The 19,224-nt window shown below is 59.9% G+C and overlaps 5 protein-coding genes across 5 annotated transcripts, besides 1 other annotated feature; all 5 read right to left on the bottom strand.

Annotated features, from left to right (window-relative positions):
- Nucleotides 1–565: 565 nt before the first annotated feature.
- Nucleotides 566–5,614, bottom strand: LPMP_100640 (hypothetical protein; the record flags this gene model as incomplete). The annotated part of the gene is made up of 1 exon (XM_010698484.1): nucleotides 566–5,614. The coding sequence occupies one exon, from the start codon at nucleotides 5,612–5,614 to the stop codon at nucleotides 566–568; it is 5,049 nt and encodes a 1,682-aa protein (XP_010696786.1).
- Nucleotides 5,615–6,335: 721 nt separating this feature from the next.
- Nucleotides 6,336–9,155, bottom strand: LPMP_100650 (hypothetical protein; the record flags this gene model as incomplete). Its single annotated transcript, XM_010698485.1, has 1 exon — nucleotides 6,336–9,155. The coding sequence occupies one exon, from the start codon at nucleotides 9,153–9,155 to the stop codon at nucleotides 6,336–6,338; it is 2,820 nt and encodes a 939-aa protein (XP_010696787.1).
- Nucleotides 9,156–9,669: 514 nt separating this feature from the next.
- Nucleotides 9,670–10,201: a repeat region.
- Nucleotides 10,202–10,387: 186 nt separating this feature from the next.
- AAT20 (amino acid transporter, putative) lies at nucleotides 10,388–11,839 on the bottom strand (the record flags this gene model as incomplete). Its single annotated transcript, XM_010698486.1, has 1 exon — nucleotides 10,388–11,839. The coding sequence occupies one exon, from the start codon at nucleotides 11,837–11,839 to the stop codon at nucleotides 10,388–10,390; it is 1,452 nt and encodes a 483-aa protein (XP_010696788.1).
- A 2,304-nt stretch (nucleotides 11,840–14,143) lies between these two features.
- Nucleotides 14,144–14,974, bottom strand: LPMP_100670 (deaminase, putative; the record flags this gene model as incomplete). Its single annotated transcript, XM_010698487.1, has 1 exon — nucleotides 14,144–14,974. The coding sequence occupies one exon, from the start codon at nucleotides 14,972–14,974 to the stop codon at nucleotides 14,144–14,146; it is 831 nt and encodes a 276-aa protein (XP_010696789.1).
- Nucleotides 14,975–17,385: 2,411 nt separating this feature from the next.
- LPMP_100675 (hypothetical protein) lies at nucleotides 17,386–17,769 on the bottom strand (the record flags this gene model as incomplete). The annotated part of the gene is made up of 1 exon (XM_010698488.1): nucleotides 17,386–17,769. The coding sequence occupies one exon, from the start codon at nucleotides 17,767–17,769 to the stop codon at nucleotides 17,386–17,388; it is 384 nt and encodes a 127-aa protein (XP_010696790.1).
- Between the last annotated feature and the right edge of the window lie 1,455 nt (nucleotides 17,770–19,224).

Below are 19,224 nucleotides of genomic sequence, written 5' to 3' on the forward strand. Positions count from 1 at the left end.
CCGATTCACAGCTAAGGTTCGCATGGTTCTCGCTGTCCACCGCTTTCGCCTCCCACTCAACCGTGATGTCCACGGACATCACCGCGCGCGTGTGTGTGTGTGTGTGCCTGTGGGTGAGGAACGGTGGGTAGCGACGAGGTTCGAGTCAGGGGTGTGGGTGTGGGGCGCATGGATATAAAGGGGAGGGGGAGTCGTAGAGAATGCGGGAGAGAGGGCTTGACCAACGTTGCACTTCAAAGGGGAGAGGCACCAAAGCACAGCCTCCCCCTCCCCTCTCCCACACACAGACGCAGACAGACGCAGATACACCCAAGTTAAAAGGGAATAGGGCTCTCAGAGAAAAGGCCTACAATGCCCATTGCTGACACGCCGGTGCGAGTGAGTGACTGTGCCTGGCTGGCTATGTTTGTCTCGCTCGCTCCACTCACAGCGAAGAAAGGGAGGGAGGGGGAGGGAAAACCAAGCAAAGACCCTCAGCTTTTCGTCTATGCATGCCGAGGTGACTGCAGGCAGACAGACACGCTCACGTGCAGAGGCACATGACTTGTAATGCATCTAGGTGCGCCTAAAAGCACACCTTCAGCGCCTTGGCTGCCTCATCCCGTACGTCCGAGCTGGGGTCCTTGAGCAGCTGACGCAGGATCTGGAGAATGACGCCGGTGCGCTCCTCCTCGTCAAACTGCAAGGGCGGCAACACGAAATCCGCGATGGCTCCAGCAGGACCGTACCCACTACGGCGGCCAGCGAGAAGCGGACGTACGGGCTTGTTCATCAAGATGCTGTATGCCATGGTGCCGGAGGGTAGCTCCGGCTTGTGGGAGGGCACAGACGCAGGTGTTGACGTGCTGAAGCTCGCCTCCTCGTCATCTTTCGCGTCCAGCAACGCTGTCGGCGTCGATATGGCGTGCACCGCTGATGAGCTGAGGAAGAGCACCTCCAAGATAGTCTTCGCCACCACCAAGCGCACGTTCAGTACCGGATCGCGGGCAAGCTGATCCAGGAGCGGAATGAACGCGGAGGTCTTGTCCACTCTCAGCCGCAGTGCAATGCGCAGAAGGGCACTGCGGCTGAGGTAGGTCTCCCACGCGGGGGCGTAGGCGCGGATGCGCGGCCAGAGTACATCATCGACGAGTGTGTTCACATTGAGGGAGGCGGCATTGGCAGGGGTGTTGGCGCCGCCAGTGCCGTAGCCCACGCCCAGTTGCCTCTCCGCATTGCCCTGCCTGGCGGCACCTCGGGCGCTCGCGACCGCGAGTTGCAAACACATCCGCTCCACTGCGTCGAGCGCAGCGTCGCGGACTGCCTTCACCTTGTCAAAGAGCACCGCCACCAGTAACGCCAGCAGCTCGGTACGAGCAAATTGATATAACGGGTGCGTGTGCACCCACAAGGCGGCGTCTGCACCGCCTTGTAGAGCGATCACAGCGGCATCAGAGAGGGAGCCGCGGGTCGTCTCGTTGGTGCTGCCCTCCCCGGAGACGCGTCCAGCATTGCCGAGGCTAAAGTCCATGGAGGAAATTCGCTCCGCAGTTTGGTGCTTTCCGTTTGATGCCGGCACGGGGGTAGCGGCGGCTGCCAGCAGTAGACACCCACAGAGGTGGGCCAGGAGCACTGCATACTGCTCACGCAACCGCCACAGCTCGTGCTGGGCCAGTTGCTGAAGGCACTGAAGAAGGGCATTGTACTGTACCTCATCGGCGCTGTGGTGCGGCACACCTGCATCGCCTTCACTGCTCTCCTCCACGTCCCTGTGGAGGCTAGACGTCGACGAAGCGTCGCTCTTGCCATCAACCAGCCGACCCCGCGCCTGCCCGTTGCGACACTCTCCTTGGCGCTTCTGGTGAGGTGGCTGTCGCATGCGCATCAGCAGCAAGTCGGTGAGTTGAGAGACGAGGGCCAGCTGCACTGTGGGTTTGTCGTCTGTCATCAGCCGCAGGAGCGCGTCCGTGTTGGAGTGAAGGTAGGGGGCCCACACAGAGGTCTCTACCTCATCTCTCGTCGTTGCAACGGGGGCAGACCCTGCCGGCAGCGACGGATCTGCGACCACCAAGAGACTCAAGGTTCGGGATAGCCCAGCGAGGGCTTCGGCAGAGCGGCAGCGGACGCGTGTATCGTCGTCACTGACAGCGACAAGGACGCACTGCGTGATGGCGTCCAGTAGCTGCAAAAGTGGCTCGCGTAGCAGAGGGAGCAGCAAAGACTGCTGCGACGGGGCCCACGCTTTGGCGCGCGCCTTCTCCCCACCAGTGCCCGCTGAGGAGCTCAGCCGCAGCACAGCCTCCGTTGCACTACCGAAGCAGCGCACGGCGCACCGCGCGGCGAGGCAACGGACCTCGACTTCCTCATCGTCTATCAGGTCATTCAGGGGCGACGCCCCAAACGGCGCGGCGCACCTCCAGAGAGAGGTAAGGAGGCGCACCGTGTGAAGCAGCCATGTCTGTGCACGCAGCTGGTGTGCTGTCGGCCCAGGAAAGATTAAGTTGTCAGTCTCCTCGGCAAGTTCAGACATGCGGGCGAGAAAGAGACAGAGGCTAGAGGTCAGCCGTGGAAGCCGCTGTGCTATCAACCACCGCGCCTTCCAGTTTGTGTAGCGCGGTACCCAGCGCAGACAGGCGGCGAAGAGGAGGAAGAGCTGCGCGCATACAGCATCGAGAGTGTGTGAGGGGGGCGCGTTGGCAATGTTCACGTATGTTGAGCCACGCAGCGAGCCGGGCTGCGGTGCGGCGGAAAGTTGTACGGCTGCCTCGGCCATGAGGCGCTGCACTGCATCCAGAGCGGCTTCGAGCAGAGCGAAGTCTACGGAAGCGGGGTTCTCCTCCACCATGGTCGGAGCCTCTGGCGCAGTGGTGTCCAGCTCTAGCATGCACCCAGCGGCAGTCATAGCAGCCCACAGGGTGGGTGCCGTCATCGTTGGATCAGTAGGATCGGCGTGGCGCGCTGACGGCGTCAGCACTGCTGCTTCACCTCTGTATTTCTCCGCAGATGTGTAGTCCTTTTCTGCCTGCTGCTGGAGTTCGATGGTGACACGAAGCACGTTCAGCAGCGGAGGAAGGGCGCTGCTCGGCACTAGCATCTGCAGCAGCATCGGACACACTGCTGCCAAGGAGAAGACGGAGGTGGCGGATGCGGCCGTGCTGCTGTGGCTTGTGTTCGACAACGCGCGTGCAGCTGCGCAGGAGTGGAAGATGCCCAGAAAATCAATGCAAAGTGGCAGCGCGCGCAGCAGTGCACGGCGCACAAGACGGTGGAGGCGAAATATGGAGACAGCGTTGAGGGTGCCAGGCCGCCACTTAGGGCTGTCCTTCTCCGTCGTTCCGTCAGCGGCGGGTGTGGGCGTCATCAGGAAGGTGACGTCATCGGGCATGTTAGCGATGGCAGCAGTGGCTGCACCCGCAGTGGTGCCTGCACACGCGAAGCTGACGTCCCACGCGCTGAACGAAGCGACACGGGATTCGCTTGGGCCGACGCCGACTTGCAACATCATGCAGCCACCGTCCAACTCCGATCGGTGGTGACGGGTTGCTGCTGTCGTCGTTGATCCAGTGGCACTGTACACGTCCAGCTTCATGAGAACGTGATGGCGCAGAAGAAGATCGGCTAGCAGCCCCTGTGCCGTGACCAGAGCAGAGCGCATGAGACGGTTCACACTGTCTGCCAGCACCCTCATCGAGGCGGCGGTTGGAGAGGGCGGCATTGCCACTGTGCGTGCGGATACGGCGGCAGCGACACAGTATGCCACGTGGCGGCGCGTCATGCGGTACATGAACGTCTGCAGCTCCGCCGTGGTCAGGAGCGGTTCAGCTGGTACGCGGATCCCTGACCACGTGTCCGCTTCCGCTCCCGCATCTATTGGTGTGGCCTTACTTCTCAGAGGGGTTGCACGGGAGTCGGTGCCGCCGGTGCTGCTTGACTTGGCCCTCTGTTGCTGTTGGTGGTGCTGTTCGGCTTCCCAAAGCGCTGCTTGGATCGCATGCAGCAAGCCGCTGATCGTTTCCACCGCTGCCGCCACCGGGCCGGGATACGGAGATTCCAGAAAACTCTGAAGCAGCTTGAGCAGCGAGCGCCACCGGTTGCGCAGCACATCGCGGCGTCCATCGCAGCGCAGGTAGTCAAAGAGCGAGAGGCTCCCATCCGCGTGCAGTCGCGGTGATGTGGTCGTGCCCACATCACCGCTGGAGACGGTGGCAGTTGTGGTTGCTGTTGGTGTGGGCAGCACGTCCATCCACTCGACAAGACCCGCCACCAGCATCCGCGCTCGTACATTTACCGAAAAGAAGTCATCGCTGCCGCCGCTGTCGGTGTCCGAGGCGTAGGCGGCACCGTAGAGGTCCAAATCAGCCCCAGAGAGCGGCAGGCAGGCCGCTGGCGGCACGCATCGAAGCGCCTGCCCGTTGTCCAAACGACGGCGATGCCTGCGGAAGCAGCGGAAGCTCGCCATTGCACTACTGAAGCAGACACCGTTGCCACTGCTACACGGAGCATTAGCGTCGCGCACACCAGCTGCACCTCTGGCGCGCACACCGTTGCAGAGGGAGGCGAGGCGACCGCTACCGTCAAAGCACCACGGTCCTGTGAGGGCAGTGTAGCCCCCGCTCCACAGGAACTGCGCGGACTCATCCTCAACAGCAAGGGCGCAGCAGCGCTTGAGAACGTCTTCTTCCGTAGGAGCAGGAGGGTCGGTGGTGTCAGCTGCTGATGACGTGTTTGAATCGTTGCCGCTGCCAGTGGTCGTGCTTGTGGGTCTGGGGCCATGCCGAATGCCCGCATTGGCAGTGAACGACGCGGCGCCTGCCGCAGATGACGCACGCGCTGCAGCGGCCCTCGCTCTCATGGTGAGATGGTGCTTCTGGAGTAGTTGCTTCCACACGGCTGCCACAAGACGCGCCGTCGATGCCACTCCATCGTCGACGTCATTATTGTCCACCGCGCCGGCAGCCCCGCCCGGGTTGTTGCCCTCACTTTCGAAGTATTCTGCTGCTTCGTCGGACTCTATCGATGTTGCTGTGGCCGTCATGTCTGCCTGCAATACGGAGAGCGGCACGTACTTGAGGTCCCATCTCTCCAGCGTGATGTCGCGCTCCAGTGCCACACCAAAGAACAGGTGGGGGAGCACCACCTGTGCTACAAACTGCCGCGTCTCCTCCGCACTGCTGGCTGCGAGCAGCGTGCACACCGGCTGCACATCTTCGATGGATAGGAAGGGTTCAAAGATGTCGGAGCCTGCGCTGCTGGACGTCGCCATCGGAGGCCCCAGCGGTGCGCGACGAGGCAGCGTCACCCCGAGCAATGCCATCCCGACCACCAGCGCCAGCTGCGCGTCGTCTTCTTCAACACATCGCAGCAGGTAGGGCACAATCTCAGTCTCCGCCCAACGGCTTCCGAGCCTGTGGCACAGGCGCGGCAGGAGCAGGACAGCTCGGTAACGGTCCTGTTTGCGCTGCCGCGGCTCTCTGGAGAGATCTTCCGCATCGCCGGCAGACACCAACCCCGCAGTGGCACCACTGTCGTCATCTTCGCCAGGCCCGTGTAGCAGTGCGACGTAGCCGCTTCGATCCGGCAGTGGCCAGTGGATGAGATCCTCCAGCACCGACAGCGCCACAACGCGGTTCTCCATCGTTGGAGCTACGATCGCGCCTGTGTTCGTGGGTGTAATTGCGATCCTGCGTGTGTGTGTGTGTGTGTGTGTGTGTGTGTGTGTGCATATGTGAGGTGCATGGGAAAGAGGGGGCGGGGGCGGAAGAACAGTCACAGTCGAGTTGGGGCGTTGAGGCGGGTGTGTGTGAGGCCGAAGCAAAAGACTCAACGATTCAACAGAGAGAGAGAGAAAGAAGCATTGCACAGCTCACCACTCCGCACTAGTGCGAAGGAGGTACGCAGTATCGTCATTCTGTGAGGAAGGCGTTCGCGCATGTGCCACGGGCTCCGCATCCTCCCCACTAATCCACCACATCAGCGGGCGTATCAACCTTTGCTTTATTTGTGATATCCCTCCTAATATTACTCTTCGCCGCTTCGTCTGCGAGCAGTTAGTGGCGATGTGTGTGTGTGTGTGTGAGACGCCGATGCATTGGGTCGTGGCTGGCCCCAGCATCCTCGTCGCACACACGCACATACGCTCCTCCTTCCCTTAGAGCCTTTTCTTTCGTTCTCCCTCCCAAGTCTTAATCGGTTACGCACGTTGTGCGTTTTTTTTTTACTCGACGTGTCCTCCTCCTCCCCCCAGCTAGAAGCAAGCGAGTGGGCAGACAAAGCAGAACAGAGGCGACAGCAGCGAAGCCACGCGGACTCGCGAAGGAGCCTCACAGACACATACGCACAGAGGTGGAATAGCGGGCCTACCCGTCAAGCTTTGCGTACTGTAGCACCAGGTGCCGACCGTAGAGGTGTGTCGACTTGAGCGTCTCCAGCGCACGTGCCGCCTCCACCTCGGAGAGGAACTCGACGAAGGCAAAACCACGATGATTGTTCTCGCGATGAGAGGAGAAGGTGTGGCTCTTGCGTGGCACACGCACCGAGCGGATCTCGCTGAAGGCGGAGAAGAGCTCGCGCACGTCCCTCTCGGTCGCCTCGAAGGGGAGGTTCTTGACGATGAGCTTCTGCGGGTCGCTGCCTGGCGGCACCTCCGACGACGTCGCAGCGCTCGAGGTGACGCCGCGGCGTCGAGCGAGGACGGCGGTCTTGGTGGCGTCTGCCTCATCGTCGTTGTCATCGCGCGCATTCGCTCCAGCCAACCGTCCGGTAGTGCCCTGTGCTGTCGAGGTGGTGTCGATCACACGTGCCTGTTGCAGGAGCTGTGTTGTCTGCTTGCTGACGACGCACGACAGAGTGCGACCTGCCAGGATCTTGCCGTTGATCTTCGATACACAGTAGGCGAGCGTGCTCTGGTCCGCCACGGTGAGAAAGGCGCGGCCTTGCACCTGCTGGAGAACGAGGCGCTTGATGAGCGTCTCTGGCGCGCGGGCTAGTCGCGGGCCCGCATCCAACAGGAAGGCGTGCAGCTCGTCCTCGGTGGTTTGAAAGGGGATGTTGGTCAGAAACAACGTGTACACCATTGCGTTGGCGACCGCCGCGTCAGCAGAGTCGTCGGTGTCGGCGTTGGCACCGCTCTCGCTGGATGGTCCAACCGCCAGCCCTAGGTCCGCGGCAGCTGTAGCCGCAGCACTGGTGCCCTCGCCGTCGTCCATCAGGGCCCCGACCGGCGCCCACTCGAGGAACAGCGGCACCGTCTTGAAAAGTTTATAGGAGAGTCGCATGAAGGCGATACGCGCATCTTGCGGGTGCGTGTAGCGGAACAGGGCAAACGTCCCGGCAGACGGGAAGGCCGACGTCTCGAGCACGCCAAAGCGCACAAACAACTTTGTGAGCTCTGCTGCATCGCTTCCATCCTTCAGCTGAAGATTCTTTACGAGAATGGTTGTGTTTGACCTCGACTTGAGCAGGTTCTGCGTGGCGCCCTCCAGCAGATCACAGGCAATCCCTTCGTCACTCAGCACGTGCTGGACTTCGCTCGCCAGGTACGCCTCTGCAATGGCCGCGCGCACAGCGGCACCCTTGGCACCGACGCCAACCACATCCTCCGACCGCACGCCAAGCCGCTGCGCTACCGTCTCCACAGCGGCGTGACTGTTCATGTACATGGTGTTCCACGTTATTTGTCCACCTCCGCCCTCCTTGCCCGCCTCCCCGCCGCGGCGATCCGCCTCGCGCTGCTTCTTGAACTGCGAGGATCCGGAAAGATTCGCCCCGCTCAGCGCATCGGTCGTGCCTTGAGCGGCTGCTGTGGAGGCAAGCGCAGCTTCTCGCTCCATCACGCGCTTGCTGTGGGGGTCCTCTTCGGCAGCACTGACACGGAGAAGGCGACCCATGAGGATGGCACCGCGGCACAACCGAAGCGCTCGCACCGCGTCCTCAGCGGAGAAAAAGCGCACGAAGGCGGCACCTTTGTTCTGCCGCGTGTCTTTAGTGAGGGGGATGTGCACCGCCTCCACTGGTCCTACGAGGGAGGTGGCGAACTGCTTCAGGTGTTCCTCGGTGGCGATGTACGGGATGTTGCCGAGGCGAACGCGGTGCGACGCACGCGCGATTTCTTCCTGCGCCTCATGTGTTGTGGCGGTGGCGACCTGGCTGAGTTCTTTCGACTTCGTGGAACTATCGGGGTTTGTAGCAGTGGAAGGGATGTTCCCGTCGCCGTCATCTTCGCTCACAGAGGCGCCGTCGTCCGCATCGTCTTCTCGCCGCGCCGTCTCTTCTGCCTCCGCCGCGCTGAGCGTCGGGGCACCAGCGAGTCTGGCCAGGAAGTCCATGTCGCTCACTTCCCCCAGCGCCTGCTGCCTCGACAAAGCCCAACGCTCCTGTTCGACCTCGCTCTCGCCGTCGGTGTTTCCGACGTCAGGGACATGCCCCTCGGCCTTCTGGCGTCTACGATGCCGCTGCGTCTTTTCGTCCATAGCGCATTTCCTCTCCGCCTCGTTGCCCATCGAAGCGGTCGGCGTGTTATCTGGAGCCAGGAGCACCTCTGCTGCCCAGGTTGGCCCCTCAGTCGCTTTGCTTCGCAGCTCCACAAACTCGCGTTGACGACGTGCGAGGTCGTCTGCGGTGGTGTCACCAGTGTCACCGCCGTCCTTCCCATCCTCGCGGTCATTGTCGCGCGCACGCTTGCGAGTCGTCGCCTGCTCACCTGCCGTTGTGGAGGAGGTGAGTCCGGAGGCGTGCGAGCCGTCCGCGGCGCCAGATCTCGATTTGGCTTTGTTTGTGTTGTTGCTCTTCTCTTCTTCCTTCTTCTGCTTGCGCAGCTGATTCAGCGTCACGCCAACCTCGTTGAGCCCCTTTGCCAGCTCCACTTTCAGGCAGGCACTGCGGAAGAAGGACCTGTTGAAGTATTGAGCGACAAAGTGTCCCGCTGCCGAGGTGCGGAAGCCGACAAAGGCCATGCGGAGGATCATCTTGGGGGCCTTGGCTGCTGCTACGGCGCTGAGGCAGCCCCGCCGCTGCTTGTGGTGGTGATCCCGGTCCAGGGCCGTGGCAGGTCTGCGAATGAGCTGCACGTCGGTGATCTCCAGCAGTGGTGCATCTCGCGGCGCTGTGCGCAGGAGGTGCTGCTTCAGCTGTTCCTCTGTGCAGTCAGCTGGTAGATTGAGAATGCGCACGCGCGACATGGCACGTCTTGTGTACTGGAAAGACGCCACTGCGTAAGTGTGTATATATATGTGTGTGGTGTGCGGGCTTTGCGGTGCGAGAGAAGAGGAGAGGAGGGGCAATAGTGGAGGAGAGGCAGCTCAAGCTGGGCAGCATACCCGATGGAGCACAAAGAAGAGAAACCGGGGGGTGGGGAGGAGGGACGGCAGCGGTACACAGCCACTCAGTGACACACGTCTACACCCATGCGTACATACGCGCTTGCACCGATGCGATACCAACCGTAGACGCCGCTCCGAACGAACGTCCGAAGCAGCAGGCAAGCTGCACCCCTCCATCTCCCTCAGTCCCCCTCCTCATCTCAATTTCTCGTGTACCCGAGAAATTGAGCTCACTTGCGCGTGCCTTTCTGTCGTTTGTCGAATAGAATAGGGAGGGGTGGAGCCTGAGGTCGTGGCCTCCGAGTCCACCCAGCACATGAGCGTAGTTACAAACCTGTCCAACGACCGAGCAAGAGAAACGTATCTCCACTACGTCCACGCTCTCTCTGCCATACAACACATGAGTCAAACTCCACTCTACCCCGGCCTGTCGAAGGGCTATCGCGTGGTGTGAAGCGGTGGCAGACACGTGTTACAGCAATATGCTGACTCAGTCACCTGAGCACTGTGCCTGCCTCAATCTCTACCCGCTCCTCACCTCGCAGCTCGCGTCACAACCGCTCCCATGATGTCGGTCGCCACGTGACGCATCCCTCAGGTGGCTCAGGCTCCCCACACCAACAGGCGGCGAGGGCCGGGTGAGATACGTTTGAGAGACGTTGAGGCCTCGTTTCGTGTATGGACGGTACAAGTGTCTTTACTCTTTCAGGTTTCTGCGGCGCAGCGCCACCCAGGACCTCAGCGCCGACATCAGCAGCGATGCATCACCCTGACCGCCCCACACCAGAGGTGCCTGGCTCTGCCAGTACCAGAGGTGGGTTCGGCATTGGCAATGATCGGGCGTCAGCCTGGCTTCCCCACAGAGAGTGGGGGCACTGGACTCTGATATGCTCCACGCTGTGGTGTCCCGCAGTCGTCAAAGGGGCTCGCATTCGTTTTCCCGACCAGCACGAAGAATGCGATACCCGGGTAACGACCGGGCGGTGGAGTAGGCCCCACGCATCCGCACACCTAAGCTTACCTTAGCGAAGACATGACGGCTCAAAGCGCGAATGTCTTTCCGCTCACCAGCGCCCCCCTTCTCCTCACCCCTATAGCTTCTCGGCGATACTGTAGGTGCCGATGACCATGATGAGCAGCGCCGAGACCAGGTAGACGTAGCAGCGGAGGCGCTTGAAGGTGAAGCACGGTGTCGATACGAAGATCTTCTTCCAGTACTGCAGTTTGTTACGGTTCTCATCGGGGTGGTCCACGGCATAATTCACCTGCATAGCGAGGATGGACGGTATGATCATCACCATGCACACCGACGGCAGTGCACCGACGAACGCGACGACGGTGTTCACAGCCGAGGTCGGCATCGCCATGGCCAGGGCCCAGATAATAAGGTTGACGAGGAGGCGAAGGCCAAGCCCGAGCCAACTCCGCGGCCTGCACTTCACCGTCTGGTCAATCAGCTGCATTGCTGACATGAACTGCACCGGGTATGTAAAGACGAGGTTGAGCGCGAAGAACACGCGCACGCTCGTACCCCACGGTGAGGGCTCCATCTTGGCCACCAGTGAGGTAGTCATGGAATCACCGTAGGCGAGGTAGCCCGTCAGACCAAACAACACATACCAGCTGACCACACCGATGAGAACAATGGTCACCATCATGGGCACCAGTCGCTTCTTCGTGCAGGCGGCGTGCACCGGCAGGACAATGGCGATGCCCTCCAGCACCATCATGTTGTTGGCGAGGTTGTTGAACCAGCCCACAGGGATGCGGTCGCCGGCGACGTTGCAGCCCGGGTGCACACCAGCCTGGCTGAGCTGCATAATCGATGCCACAAAGCAGCAGATGAGCGAGTAGAAGACGCTGACGGTAGCGATGATGGAGGCGATAGCGAGGAGCGAGAGGTTGTCAGAAAAGCACGTCATGGGGAAGTTTATGATGAGCATCAGCGACACCCATACGTACTTCGAGCCACTGAACGTGACGAGTTCATTCATAGTCTCACCAAACAGCTGGGAGTACATGAGGCAGAAGCCGAACTGCGCAAGACACATGGCAACAAACAAGAACCAGCCCAAGCCGACGCCGCACACGTAGCGGCACACCTGCGAGTAGGTGGTCACATCGCCCCGGTTGATCGTCACCTTCACATTCAGCAGCAGCAGCGTACAGTCGAGGACGGCAGCGCTGATGAAGATGGCGAGAATGACAGAGACAACGTAGCCTGCATCGGGGTAGAAGGTAGGCAGGAGGAACACACCGGTGCCGACGTTTGCCTTGAAGATATGGAAGGCAGACTTGTAGATGTTTGTGTTTTCCTTCAGCTCGCCGGCGGCGAGGCTGCCAGTCGGGACATCTTCTTCATCCATTTCCACATATTCCTGCACCTTCTGCGTGCCCTGCTCAGGGGAGGAGTCGTCATTGTTCGCGTTACCCACGATCTCCACAGTGGACATGTTTACAAAACCCTTGACGAGGGTATTGTTGTGGCGTTCGTCCTCCATTGGCGCCGGATGTGCGGGCTCTTTTTCCGAGGCGGCGTTCATGTGCCTGCACACGTGTCTCAACACGAGGGTGGGGTGGGATGGGAGGAAGAGAGGGGAGAGAGGGCGAATGTGTATAGAGGAAAGGGTAAATACAAAGGTGAAGCCAGACGGGAGGGGAGGGGGGGGGGAAGGCGGCGCGCAACCGGCTGCGAGAAACGACGCCTGTGTGTCTGTCCTTGTATCACACCGTCAGAATAAAAGGGGGCGTGGGGAGGCGGGATGGGGGGAAGACACACGTGCGCGCGGGCGGGAGAGAGAGAGAGAGGGGGGAGGGGGAGGAAGGCAAAGGAAAAGGGGAACAAACTGAGGGGCACAATCAAGAGAAGAAGGGAGGGAAACAGAGAAAGAGAGATTTACACACCACACACAGGCGCTTAAACTTTCTCACACAGAAAACACACAGGCGCTTAAATTCACGTTCTGCTGCGCAAGAGAAGGAGAAATAACGAGAGAGGGCGTCTTGGGTGGGTGGAGGAGCGGTGGAGAAACCGTAAAGAAGAACTCAAGAGGATGAGGGGGAGGGAAGGGAGGGAAGGGAAGGGTGGGAGGGGAAGAAGCGAGCGGATGGCGAGGCCAAACACGCGAGTGAGTAAAGAAAAAGAGGAGAAGAGAGAAGAGACGAATTGGAATCGTGCTCGCCCGTCAGCAACGTCACCACTACAGCTACGTGCTAGGAGGAACACACACACACACACACAACCTTTCGTACGCGCGATGGCGCTGATCGTGGTGAAAAGGAAAACGAGGAGAGAGTGAGAGATCGTTTCGGACTATTTATTTACAAAAGCGTCGCTCGGCAAATGACTTTCCTTTTGGACACCAAAAAGCTCGTTAGTGAGATCACGTGGGTTGCTGAGTGTGCGTGAGAGAGCGGGGACTGTGCGTGAGAGAGCGGGGACTGTGCGTGTGTGTGTGCGCGTGCGTGGAAAGGAGAAGATCGTGGCAGGCAAGGAGCGATCGAGCTAGAAGAGGGCATAGGCACATGAAGTACATGACTCGGTGTAGGGGAGAGGCTGGATTTGGTTGTCGCAGTGACAAGAGGGATGAGAAAGGAGGAGAGGCGCAGCGGGGGGGGGGGCGAGCACGCGAGTGGGATTCGCGCAACACGTCTACACGTGAGTTTTACGCGCGCGCGCGTGCGTGTCTGATCTCGTTTTTGCCTCTTCCACTCATAGAAGGAGAGATGTTTTCTTTTGCCCTTGAGAAGCAAGTTGGACGTGGTGGTGGTGGTGGTGGTGGTGGCGAACAACTGAGGGGAGAAGTCGTTGTGCACATGTGCACGTGTGCGAGTGTGGTCGCAGTAGCCTGCCCCCCCTCCCCCCACAGTGCGAAACATGACGCAGGCAGCGGCAGTACTGCTCCTGCCTTTCGCCCTCCCCCTCCCTCTCCTCGTTCCACCCATTCAAAACCACGCGGGGGGCGCCGCCACGGCATTACGCAAGCACACACGGGTGGAGGAAAATGAGCGGAGAAGAGTCGTGGTAGCGACAGCGCCGCCACTACCCCAGTTGAGAGGTGGTGCGGAGAGGAGAGAGGTGCAGGGCTGGCGCTTGCAGATGCTGGCGCCCACCCTCAACTACCGCCACCTGATACAAAGCCACCTAGTACCGTCGAAGGCACTGCATGAGCTCCTCAGCATAGGCGTTGTTGAAGAGCTGGACGGCGGGAGACATCGGGGTGACTGCCGTGAAGGTGGCGCAGCAGGTGAAGCGCACTGTATAAAAAAAGAAGGCTAAGAGGCACACGAGAAAGATGGCCTTTGTAAAGAACATCGCCGCAGAAGGGAGCATCGGGCGAGACGACGGGGATTGAGGGCGTTGAGGGGTGGGGTGGGGAGAAGGAGGTTTAGATCGCCTTGATTCGATTAGGACCACACACAAGTACAAGCACAAGCGTAGCAGCTGCGTGCCTGTGCACGTACATCATGGGAGGTGGGTGGGGTGGGGCGGGGAGGAAACGAAGGAAGGGGGGTGGGGGAAGGAAGAGGAAGTTCTGTCGAAGTAAGAGAGGAAGCGGAAAGAACGGCGCAGGAGCGCGCGAGGGATGCCGCGCTAGCGCAGGCGCGTTGCATGCACCAGGAGTTCCCGTGTGAGAGGAGAAAGAAGCGAAGAGGTCTGATTCACCAACGGTACTGTCTCTCTTGCTACGTACATCATCCTTGACCGTACGTGCTGTCGTTGGCTGTGTCTTTGAATGCGTCGTTGGCGTTTGGCTTGGTGAGCAGCTACATCAATCAACATTTCCTATTTACCCTCAGAGGCATACTTACAAGGGCGCTCAGGGAGGACGAGCGATCGAAACCCGTCAAGGCTTCCGGCGGCGCTTGTGCCCCGGTGCGTTGGGGTTTTCCCGCTCATAGAAGCGTTGGAGGAGGCTGATGGCTTCTGCCTCCGTATGGCCGCCCTCGCTCACGTACCCGGGCCACCACGCCCCACTACACCTGCTCCCATTTTCATGAGCGCTGGGCGAGCGCTTTAACGTGTCCACGAGGCGTGGCCCATGGGCTGCTGGTTGAGCTGGTTCTGAAGGCTCGTGCAGACACAGCGGTGTGTGCAGGGCCAGCACGGTGCCGTTGCCGCCAAAGCGGGGGTTGCGGCACCCGAAAAAGACGTGCTCGATGCGGTTGTACAACAGCATCGCGCTGCACATCACGCACGGCTCCACAGTGACATAGAGCACGTACTCAGCCAGGTCTGACAGAGGCGTGGCTGTCGACGAGGAGGTCAGCTGATTTTCCTTCGCTACCCCCACCAAGTCCTCCGTTCCTCCAGCAGCACCTGCTTCACTGGCGCTCGCACCCGCGCTGGCATCACCGCCCCTCGTTGCAGCATCCCTCAGCTGCTCAGCGGCGATGAACTCGGCATGGGCCAACGCATGATGTTGTAGATTGGTTTGATTACGACCGCGCGCAGCGATACAGGACTCCACGAGTTGGTCATCGCTGAGCAACGAGGCCGTGTGAGGTGATGCACCGGTAATCGCATCTGGCGACTCCAGCGCAAGCTCCACGTATGCTGCTTCGTTGGCGTCCGTGCGCACCAGCACGCATCCTACTGGAACTTCGCCCTCCTCAAGCGCCATCTCGGCCTCGCTGAGAGCCGCTCTCATAAAGGCGTCGACGTAGTGCACCAACATCAATGCGGTAGATCAGGTCACGTACGCCTCTTTATCCCTTCCAAAGGGTAGGTGGGATGGGAAACTATGGCGCCGCGCAGTGACGGCGCGTGAGTGGGATGGTGGTGAGGAGGTTTGCTGACACACGATTGCCGCAGTGAAAGGGAATGGGGGCACTCTAAGAAGTGGTGGTGGTGGGATGGGGGTGGGGGGATGGGGGGTGACGGAGGGGGAGGGGGAGGGGAGAGGGCAGTGCTTCGGTTTCTTTTGAGAGGAAGGCAATCCTGGGGCACGCGAGACACCACCACCCACTTGAGGTCCGCACATTCAGGGGTAGACACGCGCGCTCACACGGAAGGAGCGCGCGCGATGCTGCCATGAAGGCTTTCCTTACTCCCCCCTCTCTGGTTCGCTACGGAGGCGGAATCGGGTAAGAGAAGGACTAAGGCGTAGAGGATGCCAGCCGCTTCCCTTCAGCTACCCGTGTGCCCTGTCAGATATTCCTATTCCCCATTTCTCTTCGTCTGCAGCTGCCTCTTCCGTCAGAGGGCCTCAGTTTACATGACAGCCAAACACATCTAACAAGCAAACACTCTGAATAGGAGGACATGAATCCCACGTCACGAGAAGATGTGCGCACCCAGGCACACGTGAGGGGAGGGGAGAGAGAAGTGGAAGGCGTCCGTTAGGGAGAGTGGGAGTGATAGGGGAGGCCAGGCACGTGAGCGATGGAGTGTCAACTTCTCGCTCTCGCTCTCTCTGTGCCCTCGACAGAAAAAAAAAGCAATCAAAAGTGGGTAGAGAGGGAGAGAGAGTCGACAGATCCTCGAGGTGAGCGAGGGGGTGGCCTCACGCAGAATTGATGGGGGGGGGTGAGGAGTTGTGTGTGTGTGTGTGTGTGGCTCAGGGACAATTGTGCGTGTGCCTGCACGTGCGCCGGCTGCGCTGTCTTGAGACATTGTTTTGCTCCTTGTCCTTGTAGAGTTGTCAAGGCAGAGAATGAGCACGAGGACACAGGATAGCTGAAAACCTCCCTCCCCCTCCCCCCCACACACCAAACAACACCACCGCGTCAAGTAGGTGGAGGAGGGGGAGACCGAAATGACAAAGCGAAAGCGAAAAACCCGACTGAAACGAAAAAAAAAAATGCACTTCTACTGTGCCGCAGAGAAGCGTGTTGGCCTTGCAGCCACGGACGCGACTTTGTTTTCATCTTTCTCCAGAATCGCCACAACAACAGCCTTCTCTTCCCTTCTCAGCCTCCTCTCGTCGCGCGCTCTTGGCTTCAGCGCGAACATACGCGTCGGATGCCTCTCTCTTTTTCTCTCTCCCCACCCCCTATATACACACGTATAAAGTAGGTCAGCACGAGGGAACAACAAAGGAGCGGGGGCAGGGGAGGGAGCGAGAGAGGGGTGAGAGGGGTGAGGGAAATACTCTGACACTTACATCCACACGCACGCACACCTATAAGCGACACTTCACCCTCCACAGAACAAAAAACAAGACTGGCCAGAAACCGACGGTGTGTGAGCCAGACCGCTTGCGCGATAGGCACTTTTCTGTTTGTTTGTGTTTCTCGCACCGCCTCGACGTTGAGTTGCTCACGAGTGTGTGCGCGTGGCGCCGACTTCTCACCTGTGCTTCTTCCTCAATCGTGTTGTCCTTCATCAACCGCCCCCACTCCCCCCCTCCCCCACGCTCGAGAGAAGGAAAACGCGAAAAATGCGAAGAGGGGGAATCAGGTAAGGAGAGAGAGAGACGTCCACGCCCCACACATCTACACACATACCCGCACCCCGCCCCCCACACAGGCTCGGATACGTAGCTGCGCCAGCTGCAGGCTGCGACACTAGCACAAGGTCTAAGGAGCAGGCAAGAGGCGAGCGACAAACGAAATGTGTGATGGGCGGAAGGGGAGAGGGAGAGCAGGGGAGGAGGGTATACATTACCCCCCTCCCTTTCCCAAGCAAGGGGGATACATAGCCCGAGTTAGCGACAGTGCCGAGGAACGTTGTACCCCGTGCCAGCACGCACATGCCTGTGAGTGTATAGGTACACACACGCTGCATCGGCATCCGCGGCAATCACAAAGAGGCGCAGCACTGTAAGAGAGCAAAGAGGGGTGGGAGAGAAAGGAGGAGGGGGGAGGAGAGGACAAGGGGTTTCTCCAGCCATGGCATGCACACATACACAGGAGACCCAAGCTGGGAGGCTGATGGTGCTGCTGTAGCACGCCACCCCCATCCATTGCTCAGTTTAAGTTGGGGGTAGTGTCAAGGGACCTGAGGGGGAGGGGAAGGGGGAGGGGGGAGATAGTCTGACATGTCCCCCAACGACACCCGCCCCTTTCTCCCATTTTCTCATCTAATCAGTTGCTTTGTGCGCCTGCATGTACATGACAGGGTGGGAGAGGACGACGCAGGGGCGTCTTACTGTCCCGTGAAGATGTTGTACGTCTGGCGGTTGGCGTAGCCGGCACCGGGGCGGAGGCCGCGACCGGTGCTGGCCGACACAGCCTGCTGCTGCTGCTGCTGTTGCTGAGGAGGCTGACATTGCTGTTTCAGCTGCTGTTGCTGGGTAGGTGCCGCGCAGTGATCTTCGGTGTTGTGGTCATACACATGACCACCACCGTAGCAGCCCTCCGTCTGGTCTGTTTTCCACGTCAGCTCCGACTGGCCGAGCAGCTCCTTCATCACATTGCCGCTGCAGCCCTCACGGTACAGGCGGCTCTGGCGTACGCACGGCCGGTCGCCGAGCATGTTGCCCTGATTCTGCGTCAGGTTTGGGTCACTTGTGTGGTGATGGCCGGACATGGTACCGCTGTCGTGTGCGTGGACGTGCGTGCAGTGAAGCGAAGACGGAGGGAAAGAGAAGAGGTGGAAGGGGGGAGGGGGACACTTGCGAGTACGCCACAATGGCAATGAAAAATAAGGGAGCGATGGGAGAAAAAAAAAGGAAAGGAGAGGAGAAGAGGAGAGTGCGACTACCTGCGCAGGAGTTGATGCTTCCGTGGATGAGGTCCAGGCGGAGGAGGAGGAGGGGGAGTCCCAATTGAATACAGAAGAAGGAGACAAGGAGTTCAGCTGCTACGCAGCACGCGACGCGTGCGCAGGCGTATGCGTGTGCCACAGCACGAAGTTTTCGAAGGAGAGCGAAATGCAGAGGAAGCGATGCGATGATATCGAGCAGGAGAGTGGAGAGAGGGAGGGAGCGGCAGAGGGAAGAGTACGACCACAAGGCACGCTTTTCCATCTCTCTGTCACAGTCCTGGGCGTGCATGTTCCCCTCCCCCTCCTCCTCTACCCTCATCGATCACAGGCGGTTCACTGAGCAAAACAATGTAGTTGAGCTCGTTTTCCCTTTCTTCGTTTTTTTGCTCACTTCAGTGGGTGTTCCTGACCTCTGTGCGAGCCCTCCTCTCCGCCCAACGCCTTGGGCGGTGTTCGTTGGAAATCTCTCTCGCCTCCTCCCCGCACTGTGACCGCCAAAGCCCCTCCCCCCATTTCACCACATACACATGATTCGTGCAGGACACAATCGACGTGCCGTGTGTGCGTGTGTGTGATCGGGTCGCTCACACCGAGGCCATCCCGGCAGGAAGAGGGTGCGGCGCCGCCCGTCCTTCCGACTTTCCTGTTTGACCGGATGAAGAGACTAAGGACGGCGGGGTTGGGAGGTTGGGGTGGGACTTGCTCTGAAGCCACGGCCGGTGGAAAGAGCGAGGGAGAAAGGGCAAAGTGGTCACAGGATGGCTGGGGCCCACTTTCTCAGAGAAAATGACAAACGGGCAGTAACGCGTATAGGCGGAATGGCGATAGCGCTTTGCATTCGACGCAGCGGCAAGACACGACAGCAATTCAACCGCGACTTCCCGATCTCGTCGCATCGTTTATACCTCAAGAGAGAGAGAGAGGGGAAAATGCGCACAAGTAAGACACATAACCGAAAGGAGCAGACAAAGGCCATCGTGCGCTGCGTGTGCGCATGTGTGGTGTGCATCGCGGGGGCTGGGGCGAACTCACTTGCTGGCTCAAGCAAAAGAGACGACGCAGAAAAGGGTAAGGGTGAGCGAGCGCAAGGGAGTTTGCCCGTCGGCAGTGCCGCGCTGGCCCATGGCACGCCTCTTCGACACAATCTAATAACACAGATATGCTCGCTGTGCCTGTATGCAGTGATGTCTGGGGGGGGGACACGCTCATTAATACACGCAGGTATACTCTCCCACAGACAAGATATCAAGTAAGAGACGAGGATTGAAACCTGATGAG

The sequence above is a fragment of the Leishmania panamensis genome, assembly GCF_000755165.1.
Source record: "Leishmania panamensis strain MHOM/PA/94/PSC-1 chromosome 10 sequence".
Classification (NCBI taxonomy): domain Eukaryota; phylum Euglenozoa; class Kinetoplastea; order Trypanosomatida; family Trypanosomatidae; genus Leishmania; species Leishmania panamensis.